This window comes from Canis aureus, chromosome 2 (genome assembly GCF_053574225.1).
Source record: "Canis aureus isolate CA01 chromosome 2, VMU_Caureus_v.1.0, whole genome shotgun sequence".
Lineage (NCBI taxonomy): Eukaryota > Metazoa > Chordata > Mammalia > Carnivora > Canidae > Canis > Canis aureus.
This window is the reverse complement of record NC_135612.1, coordinates 50649973-50665658: the sequence shown is the minus strand read 5'-3', so window position 1 is coordinate 50665658 and position 15686 is coordinate 50649973. Positions and strand designations below refer to the sequence as shown.

The 15686-nt window shown below is 40.6% G+C and overlaps 1 protein-coding gene across 9 annotated transcripts in view; it reads right to left on the bottom strand.

The window, feature by feature from the left end:
• Positions 1–15686, bottom strand: part of AGBL1 (AGBL carboxypeptidase 1) — a 555889-nt gene that overhangs the window by 501773 nt on the left and 38430 nt on the right. For all 9 annotated transcript variants that reach the window (XR_013364441.1, XR_013364447.1, XM_077871456.1 and 6 more), the window contains exon 12: positions 6230–6383. Coding sequence is in view for 7 of the 9 variants with exons in the window: in XM_077871456.1 (XP_077727582.1) it covers positions 6230–6383 (154 nt within the window). In the remaining 2 variants the exon portion in view is untranslated. The remainder of the gene's footprint in view (positions 1–6229; positions 6384–15686) is intronic.

Sequence of the window (15686 nt, the reverse complement as noted above, 5' to 3'; positions counted from 1 at the left end):
AAAAAGATATCCACAGAGTAGAAGTCTTTATGTTCTTGTAGTTCATTTGTTAGTTCTACTATTTGCCAGAAGCAACTCTTTACAGAAAAGGAGAAGAGGATTTCACCAGGAGATGAGAAGTCTAAGGCCTAAGGCCATGTCTGCTGTCATCAGCCAGCGAGTTTCCTTAGATAGATCAGGCCAAGTCCTGAGCTTCAGTCCCTCACTAGCAAATGAGAAATCTAGACTCAATGGTCTTTATGGATTTTTAAGGTCTAAAATTCAATGATCTCTTAGTAATACTTGGCCCCACATGTCTTTGTAGGAGTTAGGGGGCATGGGACAGAAAAAAACAGAAAATTCTGGGAGGGAGAGGTTTTCATTTCACTTGAGTTTCTGTTTCCTTGGACTACTTCTGTCCCTTCTTGCTCTCCTCAGCAGAAAGCTCTGTTCTTCATACCTGATTAGGTGTCTCGGAAAGAGACAAAGGCCAGAGAGGATGCAAAATGATTTGCAAAGAAGCCAAAAGGGGAATTCTGTAACTGTGTATTTTTCCACTCTGTTCTAATTTAAAACCACTTACAAGTGACAATTCCCAACCCGAGGCAGGTGCCATGTGGTAGCTCATTATACCCTCGGGACCCCGTGTAAATCTTTTTTCTGAGAACAGCTATTGTCTTCCAAGGAAAAGCTTTTAGCATAATGGCAGGCTGAATAGAACATTGCTTTTGTGAGAATATTTTTAAGAAAAAGAAAAAGAGAAAGGTATTCTTTAAGGACTACAAATGCAGCTTCTGGCCTCCCCTACTTCAGGCCCCCCGGAAAGAACAGTGTGTGAGCCAGAGGAGGCCGTGGCGGTGGAGGGAGATGATCTCACCTCCAGAGACTACAAAGGTTACGCTCTGCTCTTTTTGGTTATAACTGTAGGGTGGAGGTGTCTCCAGTTGCAAAAATAGCAGGTCCACCCCCTCCCATCCACCTTTGTTGTTTCCTGACTTCTCAGGAGTCAGTGAGTCAGTCAGTGACGAGTTGCTTCAAGAATGAGAGTTTCTAACAAGAGAATGCCATTTTTCCCCACAGAAAATTCTTCTCAGCTAACTTGTGAGAACAGTCGAGACAATCTTATTTGTTTTTTTATTTGTTTTTTTTGTCTGTTTTTTTTTTTTAGAGAGAGAGCATAAGAGAAGTAGGGGCAGAGGGAGATGATGAGAGATTTGAAAGGAAGAGGGGGAGGGCAGGGGGAAGGAGGGCCAGGGGAGGGAGAAGGAATCTCAAGCAGACTTCCTGCTGAGCTTGGAGCCCAACACCAGGCTCAATCCCACGAGCCCGAGATCAAGACCTGAGACTAAAGCAAGAATCAGACACTCAACCAACTGAGCCATCCAGGTGCCCCAAGACAATATTGTTAGAGAATCTGAATACATCAATGTCCAAAAGAGGGAGGAATTTGGCAATAAAGCTCCTGAAAAAAGATGAAGCATCCATCACAGAGACATAGTTCCCCAACTAGAGACACAGCTTCCCAATTTAAAAAGGGACCCAACTCTCTCTGGGTTGAAATGGTAATTTAGAAAATGAGGTCATGGGGGAAATGTGGAAAAAATGGAAAAGTAAACAAAATGATGGCAGTCTTTAAGAATCAGTGTGTCCTGTTTGTGCACCTTTCTGAGGAATCTCCAAGGTACGGCGGATTCTTTTTTTTTTTTAAGATTGCACTTTTAATTATTCATGAGACTAATAATTCACTGAGAGAGGGGCAGAGACATAGGCAGAGGGAAAAGTAGGCTCCCTGCAAGGAGCCCGATGCAGGACTCAGTCCCAGGACTCTGGGATCGTGACCTGAGGGCAGATTCTGAAGGACAGGGCCACCTTGGAACTGTGGGCTAGTGGCCTGGGGTCTCCTCCCTGAGCCACCACTTACCACCCTGGTGGCCTCCAGCAGCTTATTCACCTAAAGCAAGCTTGACTCAGCCATTTGCAAAATAGAGATTATGATGAACGCAGGAAGGTGTGACAATAGAGGCAGCCCTTCTGCAAGAAGCAGAAAGCAGGCCTGGTTGGGGAAATGGCTGAGCCTCAGAGACACAGGACCATTCTCCTCTCTGGGTTTGTCACTCACTTCCACTAGGATTTGAGTAAGGAATGACCTTCATTGCAAATCCAAAAAAGAAGACTACACACACACATACGATCCATGAAAAGTACATAAACTTTAGAAAATATGACTTTTCTACTCTCTATTTTGAAGTTGCATATTCAAAGCATCTGTTAATCAAAGTACCTATTAATATACAATGTATGAAGGATCTAACCATGCTAAGTGTAATTATGCCGGAACACCATTAGCAGAGGGAGCCTAGTCTCAGAAAGCATTAAAAACAACTTCCTGGATCCATCTCACCTGCCAAACCTGTCCCCAGACCTGCTCAGGTGATACCCTCTGCTCCAACCTGGTGGAGCCTCTGCACTATTCTTTTGGATGCTGATCACTCCTCACTCACATTCTGCTCTACAAATCCCAAATGTCCAGGGCTCCTCTGACATCTGGAATCTTACCAGGTAGAAAGGGCCTTGACCTGCTAATTCCCCAGGGCCTCATCCACTAAGATCCTGAAGCTAGAATAAGCTGTTTGTCCTTTTGTAACGGTTCCTTTTATCATCCATTTCACTTCAAGCCTGTCTCCTCCGTAATGATCTCAGGGACAATTTCTCAGACAACTTCCCTGTTCACTGTCCCGCTGAAAAGGGCAGAGAGTGACTTTGCTCTTGGAGCTCTGCCAGCATTTTGGCCCTGAGGTGTGAAGTGAGTATTTTCCCCTGGGAGCACCGAGAGGAGGCACTGGTCCTCAATTCTCCAGACAGCCGTAAAAGATGCACCAGGGAAACTGGGCTACCACTGAGCTGAAAATATATTTATCAAGAAAATAAAGCTAAATGTTTCCAGGAAAGTATCTGTTTAAAAAAAATGCTTTTGAAAAATAAAGCAAGCCAAATTAATCCTTCTTGGAGACTCTCTGGAGCCCAGGTCCCAGGAAGGAATAAAAGTAATCAATAAATTATCCTCAGTAACCTCTAGGTCTGGGATTTTCAGTCCAACCTCTACGGGAACCAGCCTTGAGCAAGGGGTCTTCTCCCTGGGCCCCAGAGCCACGCTGTTATTTCTTGGGTTTCTAAAATCAGAAATAAGTGATGATCCTACACCATGGAAAGAAAGTCTTTTGGTGCACAAATAGCTCTGTATGAAGTCTGAGTGGCAGCTGCTGCACCAGAAACTACCCAAATCACAGCAAAACACACTGTAGAATGACATGGGCCTCGTCCTAGGAGGGAGAAAGCCGGGGAGACAATTGGAGCTCACCTGGAGAGAGGCCTGCCTGCAGGAGAGTCTTGAGCTCCTGGCTCATTTGCTACTTTTTTCCATCCTAAAAGTTTAGATATATGTGTATTACCTTGCTGAGGAAGTTGTTTATTCTGTAGCACAGTATCTAGAGCCTATAGTCTGAGATTATGTCCCCAGCCCTACAGCCCAGCCACTCAATCTCAGCTCTGTACTGGGACGTGAGGGGTCTGAATCTTCTCTTCCCCTCTGCCTTCCTGTCACAATATCAGAAACAGCTTCCATGAAAAGGTTTCCACTGGGTTAGGAAAGGAAAAATAAAATTCACTGTGAGCAGGAAGAGGATAATATGTTTATTTGTAGTCAACTTAGTGTGAACTGCTTTAACAACATTAACAACGAAGCTAGCTTCTAATAATGTCAGGACATGAAGTAGGGAGGAAGGAAAGTTCTGGTTCTGAGCGGAATATGAACACCTGTTCAAATGACTGTGTTAGGACATCCTTTGTGTGTATGGACTCTCAAATCAGAATAACAAAATCAGAAACCAACCAGGAGCCACCACGAACTAGGGAGGGTAGTTAATTCTCTGAGCTTCCACTTACCTCAACTGTAAAATGGATGACTTCAATCACCATTACAAAGAATGATACCAATACCGAGCAGCTGCACGGTGCATATAAATAAGACTTTCAGTGTTCTAGCAAGGTAAGTTGCCACTCCTCTAGCATGACTTGGCAGAGGAGGAGGGTAGTGCAGTCAGGGCACCAGCCTTTGTCATATCTACCTGTGTGACCTCAGATTAATTCCAATTACACAACTTGCAGGGCCCTTTGCAAAATGAAAATGTAGGGCTTCTTGTGGAAAAAGTTTTTAAGAATTGAAGCAAAGTGCACGGCCCTTCTAAGCATGGGACGTGTACCATTGTGTATTTGGCACACCTATGAAGAAGGGCTCTCATTCATCCTCTTTTGTGGCACAGAGCTCCAATTTCCTCTGGGTCCAGCTCAATGATTGTCACTTGCAAGTCTACTGTGCCTCAAGGAGAATGAACAGCATTCATGGCACCATCATCTGGGTCCTCCCCACATCTTTCCAGGATAGAGAGAGAGAGAGAGAAAAAACACACAGCAAGGGGAGGGGAGAGGGAGAAGCATATTTCCTGCTGAGCTGGAAGCCCAATACAGTGCTCCATCCCAGAATGCTGGGATCATGACCTAAGCAAAAAGCAGAGGCTTAACAACTAAACCACCTAGGCAACCCAGAATACTTCTTGATATAAACAACAGCTGACATATCAGTACTTTTAGAAAAATATTTATCTACTAATTTGAGAGAGAGAGAGAGAGAAGGAGAAAGAGAAGGGGGGAGGGGCAGAGGGAGAAGGAGATTGAGAATCCCCAAGCAGACTCCCTGCTGAGCATGGAGCACAATGCAGGGCTCCATCCCAGCACCCTAAGATCATGACCTGAACCCAAACCAAGAGCCAGCTGTTCAACCAACTGAGCCACCCAAGCACCCCTCAGCACACGTTTAAGAGAGAAAACTCATAAGAGCACACATTTATGATTACTAATCTTATGTTAGTAGACAGAAACCAGACTCCTGTGATTCACATAAGGGTATGCTAAGATTTCTTTTTTTATTAACTGAACTATTTCAGAGTGCCAAATTATTTAAGGATCTTTACCATGTTTTAAGTCCTCTCCTTAAAGTAGGAATGATCTTTCTAGTTATGACACCAACAAAAGCACCAGTGTCAGCGTACCCAAAAATGTGAAAGCAGAGGCAGCTCCATCCCATAATTATATGTTGGGTTCTTTCCTAGTTCCTATTTAGAAACTAAAGCTTCAGACCACAGGCTTACACAGATCTACTTTCTTACATAAATAATCATCCAGTGAAGGTCGTGCTGGAAGGATTGCCATCTCTAACTTCCAAGAACTGCTCATGTGCAAGCAGAGGACTCCGTGACTGTTAGACTGTTAAAGAAATTGCTCTTAAATTCATGAAACACGTAAGAGAATTTTTGGAAAATCCCTTATTATTCATTAAAGTATTTTAGGGCCTCATTAATTCAGATGGGATAATCAGTTGTTGATTAGCCAGGTTGTTAAGCAGCCATTGTCAGATGCTGATGGGGTATGAGAAATTACATTTCGTATCCACCAAAGAGTCACCTGAAAGTGGTTAGCACTTCATCAGATATGGCTGCATCTTCTGGGGATAAATTAGCCAGATTTTTACTCCCCAGTCTTTTTTTTCATCTCACAAACTTTTCTGTATTGCAAAACAGCCTTCATTCTGTTTAGTTTTGCCTAAAATATGTCAAAAGCCAACTTCAAAGGCTAATTGGTTACAGGTAAGTCACACTAATGTTCAGGGCTCTAACATTTCAGGGGTACGTGTGTGTGTTGGTTTGGTTTGACAGTTCTTGGCTAGAGCCTCCTCCACATTGTCAGCCCTTCAAATCCAAATGGTATTCAATCTCAAGCAGATTCTTCATCCAGGGCTCCAAAACTCAACTTTCTTCCTTTCCAGCCCTTGTCTGACCTTGGGAGCAGTATAACAGCAATGAGAATGGGCAGAAGAGGCCCTGACTGAAAAATGTGACTCTAGTCTTGGTTCTGTTTTAGGAGAGGAAGTGACTGTCGCTAGTAAACTGTTCTCATTTACAAAAAGTCTTCCTCTCCCTGACAGTTTGCAATCTATTTTTTCTCCCTTTACCAAAAGGGCAATGTTAATATTTACCCTTTGCATTGTACCAAGAGTGGGAAGTACATTTCTAAAACGACAGACCACTCCCCAACCCTTTGTGAAGCTTCTGACCTCAACAGGACAGGGATCATCCAAGGCTGTGAGGACACCCCACGACCACCAAATCTTCAAAGAGCGTTGTCATTTTTTACTCACGGAACTGCTCTAGATGGTCAGAGCTACTGGACTCAGGCATGGCTGTGATGGTCACCAATGGACACGAATTCCCTCCCAACGTCTGGCAGAGAACCTCCTGGCGGAAGTAGATTTGCTTGGGGTTCACACTTTTTTCCAGGATGTCAAGGTGAGTCTGGAGCAGAGATGAAACAGAAGTGATTATTATTCATGAAATCTTTTGACAATAACAATAGAAAATAGCAACAGAGCTTATCTTCATTTATCTCCTTATTAGGTTAGGCATACTTTTGTTCACCTAGTGTACCTGATATTGGGCATTAAGTGATTAACAACAGGGCTATTCCTATTTGCTAGGACAAGTTCAGGGAGGCTGAACAGGAAACACAATTTTTGCACATCTTCACAATAGAATATCTGTTTTCGAGTGGCACTGAAACAAAGAAGGCAGGGCATACAGCATGTTTCCCATCACAGAGGGATATAAAGGATGTGGCCATGAAGAGAGAGCACAACCAGGACACTTGGGAACATGAGACAGAGAGCTTCAGCAGCACGTATCACTTTAGAACCAAGCGATATAAAGAGTGTTGTAAGCACATTAAAGGATAATACAAAGCACTGATCCAGGTGGGATGCTAGGTGAAGAGAACAGTGAACTAGTAGTGATTATTTTCTCTACCCTACCTTCCCATTCACTCATTTAAAGCACAGAAAGATACAGAAGTGGGATAGTCATTGAAACTAAGACTCAACAATCTTTAAGACCTCCAACTATATTTTCTCTAGTTTGAACAGTGGGATTGATCAGAAAAAGAGATTAAGAGAATTCCTCCCACCCATACTGCACACCCTGACAACAGTGACATAGTCACCTCAGTAACCAGAGAGAGAAGCTTCCCCCTCCAGCACAAGAACATTAGTGTACAAAACTTATCCTTCCTGCTGAGGAGCTAAAGTTTTCACCATAATCAAGAAGGTATTATGGCCAAGGAGAAACTGCCCACCTTGTTTTTTTGACAAATAACATGCCTCCTAGATAAATAAAATAAACATGAATCCTATGAAAATATATATAAAATATTCATAAGACATATCACTGAAAAGGGAGCAGTGCCCTCAAAAAGTAAAGGATGTGCTTACATGCAGAAAGGACTTACTATGAAAGTGGTCAGCAGACTAAGGGCTCCCCCAAAGATCCACGCCCTAATCTTCCAAACTCGTAAATATGTTACCTTCCATGGCAAAAGTGACTTTGTGGATATATTTAGGATTAAGGTCAGCTTGAGATGGGGAAGTTATACCACATTATTCAGCTGGGGACAATCTAATCACAAGTGCTTAAAAGCAGGGAACTTGTCCCATCTGCAGAGAACCAGAGATGGTAGCATGAGAAGGACTCAGGCTGCCATTGTTGGCTTTGAAGATGAAGGAAGCAGGTCAAAAGCCAAGGAACATGGTTTCCTCTAAAAACTGGAAAGGCAAGAAAATGGATTCTTCTCCAATAGTCTCCAGAAGGAATGTGGCCCCAATACCTTGACTTTGTCCCAGTATGACCCATGTCGACTTTTAACTTAAAGAGCTATAAAACAAAACAAAAGATTATTGTTTGAGCCATTAAGTTTGTGATAATTTGTTCCAGCAGTAACAGAAAAGTAATATACAAGTAAACAAGAAAAAGAATTTTCTAAACTAAGTAAAAATCCTAGCAATTGGGTAAAAGTAGATTAAAACCTACTTGTACTCTATTAAAATATCTGAGTTGCAAGGAAAAAGAAAAAAAAAAATCCCAAGGAAAGAAAATATTACCAGATCATTCTCTGTAACCTTTCTTCTAGCCTCAGGGATATGTGAAAATTTGACCCTGAGTTATATACTCTTTACAATTGAAACCCCAAATCATCTACCCCCACATAGCCTACTGACTTTATTATTCCCTGTCTGTCTCAACATAACTATACTAGTCTAGGTAACTCTTGCCCAGAAAAATATAAATCACACTCTCCTCAAGATTTTTGTCTTACAGTATCCCTCAATCTTAAACTACTGTATCATCATCTTTACCCAATGCTAATCAAGCCCCCACATTTAAAAAAATACATTCTCTTAAACAAGACTTTAAAGATTTAATAAATATCTTACCTTCTCCCTTCCCTCTTTGAGGTAGTATCAAGTCTCTGTCACATTCTTCCTTGCAGGTATATTAGTTTACTTTCACTGTTATAACAAATTACCACAAATTTAGTGGACAGAGGCAACACAGATTAATTGTCTTATGTTTCTGGAGGTCCAAAGTCCAAAATGGGCCTTACTGGGCAAAAGTCCAGGTGTTAGAAAAGCTGCACTCCCTCTTGGGGCTCCAGAGGATAATTTATTCCCTTGCCTTTACCAGCACCTAGAAGTCACTTGCATTCCTTGCCTCATGGTGCCTTCCTCCATCCCCAATGCCAGCAATCCCATCAATCTCACCTCTGCTTCCACAGTTACATCTCCTCCTCTGATCCTGACTCTTCTGTCTTATTCTTTCTTGTTTAAGGATCTTGTGATTTCCAAACAGGAGAACCTCTCCATCTCAAGACCCTTAACTTGATCACATCTGCAAAATCTCTTGTACCATGTAAAGGAATATCTTCACAAGTTCCAGGGATTAAGATATGAACATCATGGGTGTGGGGGGGGTGGGCATTGTTCTGCCCAGCACACCAAGGTAAGCAAAAAAATTAACATCTGTCTTAGAAACAGGTTGCTCTGGTGATATTTCTGAATCAGCATTTGACACAATACTAGGTAACAGAATTAGAAGGACTGTGTCTATCCCGGATTTAAGAGGAGAATTCAACTGATACCCATGTACCGAACCAAACCTTTGTACTTCATTCTTGTGATTGTTCATTGAGCAGTGAGTATCAGATGTCATTGAGATTCACTGCATGGGAGATTGGAAGGTAGTCTCACACCTCTGAGAAGATAAGGTGACTAACTAAGTATATATACACAAACACACTTAATTAAAAGGCCTATGTAGGGCAGCCTGGGTGGCTCAGAAGTTTAGTGCCACCTTCAGCCCAAGGCGTGATCCTGGAAACGTGGGATCGAGTCCCATGTCAGGTTCCCTGCATGGACCCTGCTTCTCCCTCTGTCTGTGTCTCTGCCTCTCACTGCCTCTCTCTGTCTCTCTCTGTGTCTCTCATGAATAAATAAATAAAATTTTTAAAAAAAGAAAGAAAGAAAAAGGCCTATGTAACCAGCTAGGTATGAAAGTAGAAGAAAACCCAGGGCTGATGGCTTTCCTAGGCTAGGGTTAGGTTCATCAATCATGATCACACACTTCCTTAGTCAAGTGTGACTGGGGCAAAAGGATCCATGCCTGGGAGCCCAGAGATCTTCACTAAGCCCTTTGCTGATTTCTTGCCCTATATCCTTTCTTGGGGATGAGTAAATTTTTCCCTGGGAAAGTCTAGTGTGTGTTTGCCAATCTAACTAAAATCAGCACCACTGTTCCTTATTGAGCATAGTGGGGGTTGTACTGTACAATCAGGATTATTTTTTAAAAGTAAGTATATGTGTTTGTGTGTGTAGATAAACCTACACATATACATATATGTACACATAAAAAAGTCATATGTGAGTCATACTTCTTTCTGCAATACTAGATGCCAGAGAAAAAGGAGTATGCTTAGTGTTTGAAAGTAGAAAAGATTGCTATCACTGCCTTGATTCACTGGTTAACCTAGAACTAGCCAAGTACTTGCTCACAAACACATGTGGCATACATGCTCAGATGGGCAAGAGCTCAGAAAACACATCACCTTATTTTTACTGAAAATAATAACTTGAAGACATACTTCAGCTGCCCCAAAATCAAACTAAGAAACAATATAATCGGATAGTCCAGTTAAACAAGGTTTGAGTCAACATGACTATTGAAAACATGGTTACTACATAATACAAACTTAAAATACAAATATACAAATATAAAATAATAATATAGTATATAAAGCAAATTTAAATATAATATGAACATAACAAAAATATAATATAGAAATATAATAGTGCCACTATAAAAAATACTTATGTAGGGAGAAAAACAAAGATTATCAAATCATAATATCGTCATCCGGTTCTAAAATGAAATTAAAAAGAAATGTGCAGTTACCGGTCAGAATGTCTAAAATTAACAACAAAGAAGACAACAGATGGTGAGAATGCAGGAAAAGGGGAACCCTCTTACACTGCTGGTGGGAATGCAAACTGGTACAGCTATTCTGAAAAACAGTATGGAGGTTCCTAAAAAGTTAAAAATAGAGCTACCCTACAACTCAGCAATTACACTACTAGGTATTTGTCCAAAGGATGCAAATACAGTGATTTGAGGGGGCACCTGCACCCTAATGTTTATAGCAGCAACATCCACAATAGCCAAACTATGGAAAGAGCCCAGATGTCCATCAATAGATAAATGGATAGAGAAGATGTAGTACACACACACACACACACACACATACACACACACACTGGAATATTACTCAGCCAATAAAAAGAAACCCTGCCATTTGTAATAACATGGATAGAACTTGAGGGTATTATACTAAATAAAAGTAAGCAAGAGAAAGACAAATACTGTATGATGTCACTCATATGTGGAATTTAAGAAACAAAACAGATTAACATAGGGGAAGGGAAGGAAAAATAAAATAAGATGAAAACAGAGGGAGCCAAATCATAGGAGACTCTTAACTATAGGAAACACACAGCGTTGTTGGAGGGGAGAGGGAGGGGAGGATGGGATAATTGGGTGATGGGCATTAGGGAGGCCATGTGATGTAATGAGCACTGATAAATCAATGAATTCTACCTCTAAAACTAATTATACACTGTACATTAATTAAATCGAATTTAAATTTTAAAAGTTTTAAAAGGAGAGAGAGATGCAGGGATACCTGGGTGGTGCAGTATCTGTTAGGGATCTGACTCTTGGTTTCTGCTTAGGTTCTGATCTTACAGTCACAGGATGGAGCCCTGCATCGATCTCTGAGCTCAACACAGAGTCTGCTTGAGTTTCTCCCTCCTTTTCCCTCTGCCCCACCCTGAGCACATTCATATTCTCTCTCTCTCTCTCTCTCAACCTCTCCCCCTCCCTCTCTTAAATAAATAAATAAATCTTTTTAAAAAGAGATGTGCAGGAGAAGAATAAAGTAAAACAAAACAAGAACTTTTTAAATTTACATAGACATAGTGATATTATATGATCCTTGAGAACAGAAAGGCAATATATCAAGATGACTAAGAGGGTAGGCTCTTGCGTCAAACTGCCTTGATTCAAATTTGGGCTGTGGATTCTAGAAAAGGTATGTAAATTCTGTACTTAGCCTCTTTGTGATTCAGTTTTCTTATCTTTCAAAGGGATATAAAAATACCCAATTCAGTGCTTGCTATAATTTAGCCATATACTGTGTGTGAAAAGTGCCTATCATATAGGAAACACTCAATGTTAGCTGATATTACTGATAGAGAAATATAGGCTCAAATACTTTTTTTTAAGAATAAAAAGGGAAATGCAAGTAGACTTATAAACACGAAGGGGAAAAAAATCAAAGAAAATGTGGTTGGTCCATGTTGCATAAGAAAGAGAGAAAGGAAGGAAGGAAGGAAGGAAGGAAGGAAGGAAGGAAGGAAGGAAGGAAGGAAGGAAGGGAGGAAGGAACAGAGGGGGGGAGGAAAGAAGTGAAGGAGGAAGAAAGGAAGTGAGAGTGAGAGAGGAAGGAAGGAAGTGAGGGAGGGAGTAAGGGAGGGAGGGAGGAAGTAAGGAAGGGAGGGAAGGAGGAAGGGAGACAGAAAGAAAAGAAAAGCAAAGAAGCATGGAAAATAGCATAAAATCAAAATGACAGAAGTAACATAAAAAATTGTTATAAGTATAAATATATTAAACAATCTTATTAAATGATGAAAACATTCAGATTCTTTTTTTAAAATCACATTGCCTATTGTATATAAGAAGTACTTTGAGAGAAAGGAAAGATAATGTGTATGAAAAGCACTCCTAAATTATCTATTTTGTTTGCCTCCACTAAAATATTTTAGGACAGAAATATTGAAACTTAAAGGATAAGCAAACATAAATTAAAGTAGGCATAGCAATCGTAATATATGACAAAGTCATATTTAAGACCAAGTACATTAAATAGGATTTAAAAATCTTATTTTGATAAAGGGCACGATTCACAATGAATATATAAAACCCATAAATCTTAAGAATCAAATAACATAGATTGAAATATACAACATAGAAACGGCAAAAGGGGGGGAATGGTACAAAGAGTGGGAGACTCTAATAAAGTGTTGAATAAATCAGTCGCACAAAAACAATGATATAGAATGTTTGAACAATATTGCTTTTATAGATAAATGTCAAACTTTGTCTTTACAGAAAACATTTTTTCTCAGATATCCATGAAACTGTAACAAAAATCAATCATATACAAGGCTTTTTAAAAATCTCCTAAGTTTTCCCCCAAGAAGTAAAAATTGTATAAACTACATTATTTGGCAACAATTAAATGAAATTAAGCATATGTAAAAATGATTTGAAATACAGCAAAAATCAAAACATTACAGAACAGAAAAATATCCTCCTGAGGGAAGCTCATGGAAGAAATTGATGTATGAAAAGAAAAAGTCAATATTAAATCAGTGTAATTAAAGTCCTGGTAGAAGGAGCAGACATCTGGTCTCCTGGGAAAGATGGCCAAGGATAAGTATGGAAATGTCCCTTTCAGGCTGTCAGCTATGTCGCTGCCATCCCTGGTTAAAGGGGAATTTCAGAACCTTAGTTAAAGGAACAAAAACAGTCATGAATTTAGGTAGGACTCTGTGATTGTAAACAAATTATTTTAATCACTTTCGTAAGTTTCTGGGTGAAAGATGCTCCCTGTATTAGTTATTACTGAAATCCAGACTGAGTGACCCTTGCTTCACGATATTCTCAAGATTAGGCGCCCAAACTGGGAAAACACGATTCTCTTCCGCAGCATCTTACCCAAATATATTCTGTAGGACGTTACTAAGTGCTGGGGTGTGGACAGGGAGGTGAAGGGGCGGGAAATTCACAGCCACAGCACTGGGAACATGGTGAGTTAAAGAAAATGAAACTGCTTTCATGGCTACAGAGCTTTTCAGATTCTTCAATTCACCAATATGCACCATGAGCCTAGAAGAAAAACTAGCACACAGTGCTTCATGAATTTATACGACTGTTACACTCCTTTTCTTTAAAGATCTCAGGATACTGGAATGCTATAGAATATGCTTCGGAAAATGCAATCTTTGCTGAATTATTTCTATGAGGATTTTTTTTTTCCATCAGAATCATTCATTTGACATTTCATTATGGCTACAAGGTCCCTTATGGGATGGGTGGGAGCTGTGCGAGCCTTCTTAACAGAAGCACTGGCCATCATTTTGTGATGTCACAAGGTTACAAATAGGCCATAACTCTTTGGTGTCTGATGCCAAATCAAAAAAATAAAAAATAAAACCTAGCTTTTATAAATCATATATAGAAAGCAGATTCAGTCTACTGCAGAAGTCATCAAACATAATTAAGTACAAGAGAAAAAAGTCAAAAGAAACAAACAAGAGCCTCATCGTGCCCATGAACACTGTCCTTCAAACAGCACTACCTTACAGATGGCAGCTACACTAGTGGTGTGCACCTCATAACATCCAGAGATGTCCAATCACTATGTCATACACCTGAAACGAATGTAACATTGTGCATCAACTCTACTCAACTAAATAAGAAAACATGCCCCCCAGCAGCAAATGTGGGAGGAAGCAAAGTTTCAAAGTTTTCTTCTACTATGAATTCTCTGTTAAAATTTTCAATTATTATATTTTTATGATTAATAATATTACAAAAAAATAATATTACAACCCAATAAATGCCTATCATATTTTAGCTTAAGTTCATTTCTGTAAACTGTACTTGTTCATGCCAACTACCTCCCTACACTCTTCAACAAAATCACTGCCCTGCTCCACCTGCCACCAAATATGCAACACCTCCATCCTTAGGGCATTATCCTGGCTCCAGACATACAGAAGACTTCCAGAAGTAAACCAATGATAAACTTCTGTGGGATTTCCTTTTTTGCAGAAATGAATCTTTGCTGTTCTCTGGAAAACAGTTTTGAGGTGAATGCTCCATCTCCATCTCGGGTCTAGCAGGGCCACGTGTAATTGGACATTGCTGGGATAAATGACGAGAGCAGCAGGCTTCTGAATTCACATGCCAATAACTAAGTATAACCACAGCTCCGTAGAAGCCACAGGGGCAGGATTTTTACCATAAAAATGGGAATGAGTTCAAGGCATTATGGGAGCCCCAGGGAGACTGTCGTCGTCGTCGTTTTCTTCTTCTTCTTCTTCTTTTGGCATTAATCTATTTTATTTTATTTTATTTTTAATAATAAATGTATTTTTTATTGGTGTTCAATTTGCCAACATACAGAATAACACCCAGTGCTCATCCCGTCAAGTGCCCCCCTCAGTGCCCATCACCCATTCACCCCCACCCCCCGCCCTCCTCCCCTTCCATCACCCCTAGTTCATTTCCCAGAGTTAGGAGTCTTCATGTTCTGTCACCCTTTCTGGTGCAGACACTCTGGAAAACTGTGTGGAGGCTCCTCAAAGAGTTAAAAATAGACCTGCCCTACGACCCAGCAATTGCACTGCTGGGGATTTACCCCTAAAATACAGATGCAGTGAAATGCTGGGACACCTGCACCCCGATGTTTCTAGCAGCAATGTCCACAATAGCCAAACTGGGAAAGGAGCCTCGGTGTCCAACGAAAGATGAATGGATAAAGAAGCTGTGGTCTATGTATACAATGGAATATTACTCAGCCATTGGAAATGACAAATACCCACCATTTGCTTCGATGTGGATGGAACTGGAGGGTATTATGCTGAGTGAAATAAGTCAATCGGAGAAAGACAAACATTATATGGTCTCTTTCATTTGGGGAATATACATAATAGTGAAAGGGAATAGAAGGGAAAGGAGACTGTCTTCTTAAAAGAAAATCCTACCTCTCCACGAAAGATGCCAGGCTGATAAGGAGGCTGCAGCCTCATGAGCACTTCTCCACAGGAGCCTGCTGCCCCCTTTCTCCTCTATCAACTACTACCTTAAAACTTCCAGAAAAGATTTCACTTGACCTTAGCAGGTTACTCCACCAATGGCTATTGATAAAGTGAGAAGCACCTGCACTTAAAATCATTTGTTTATCACTGTTATATCCTAAACTGCTATATTCTCTGTCCCCTTAATTCAGAAGAAAGCTCACCTCTAAGGAGATGGCCTATTTTATTTCTATTCCTCAGCTGTCACTTGAATACACTCATCGGAGACTGGAAGCCTTCTCATCACAAGAGAAGAACAAATGGCACCTATCAGCTAAATAAAAGCCATGGAGCA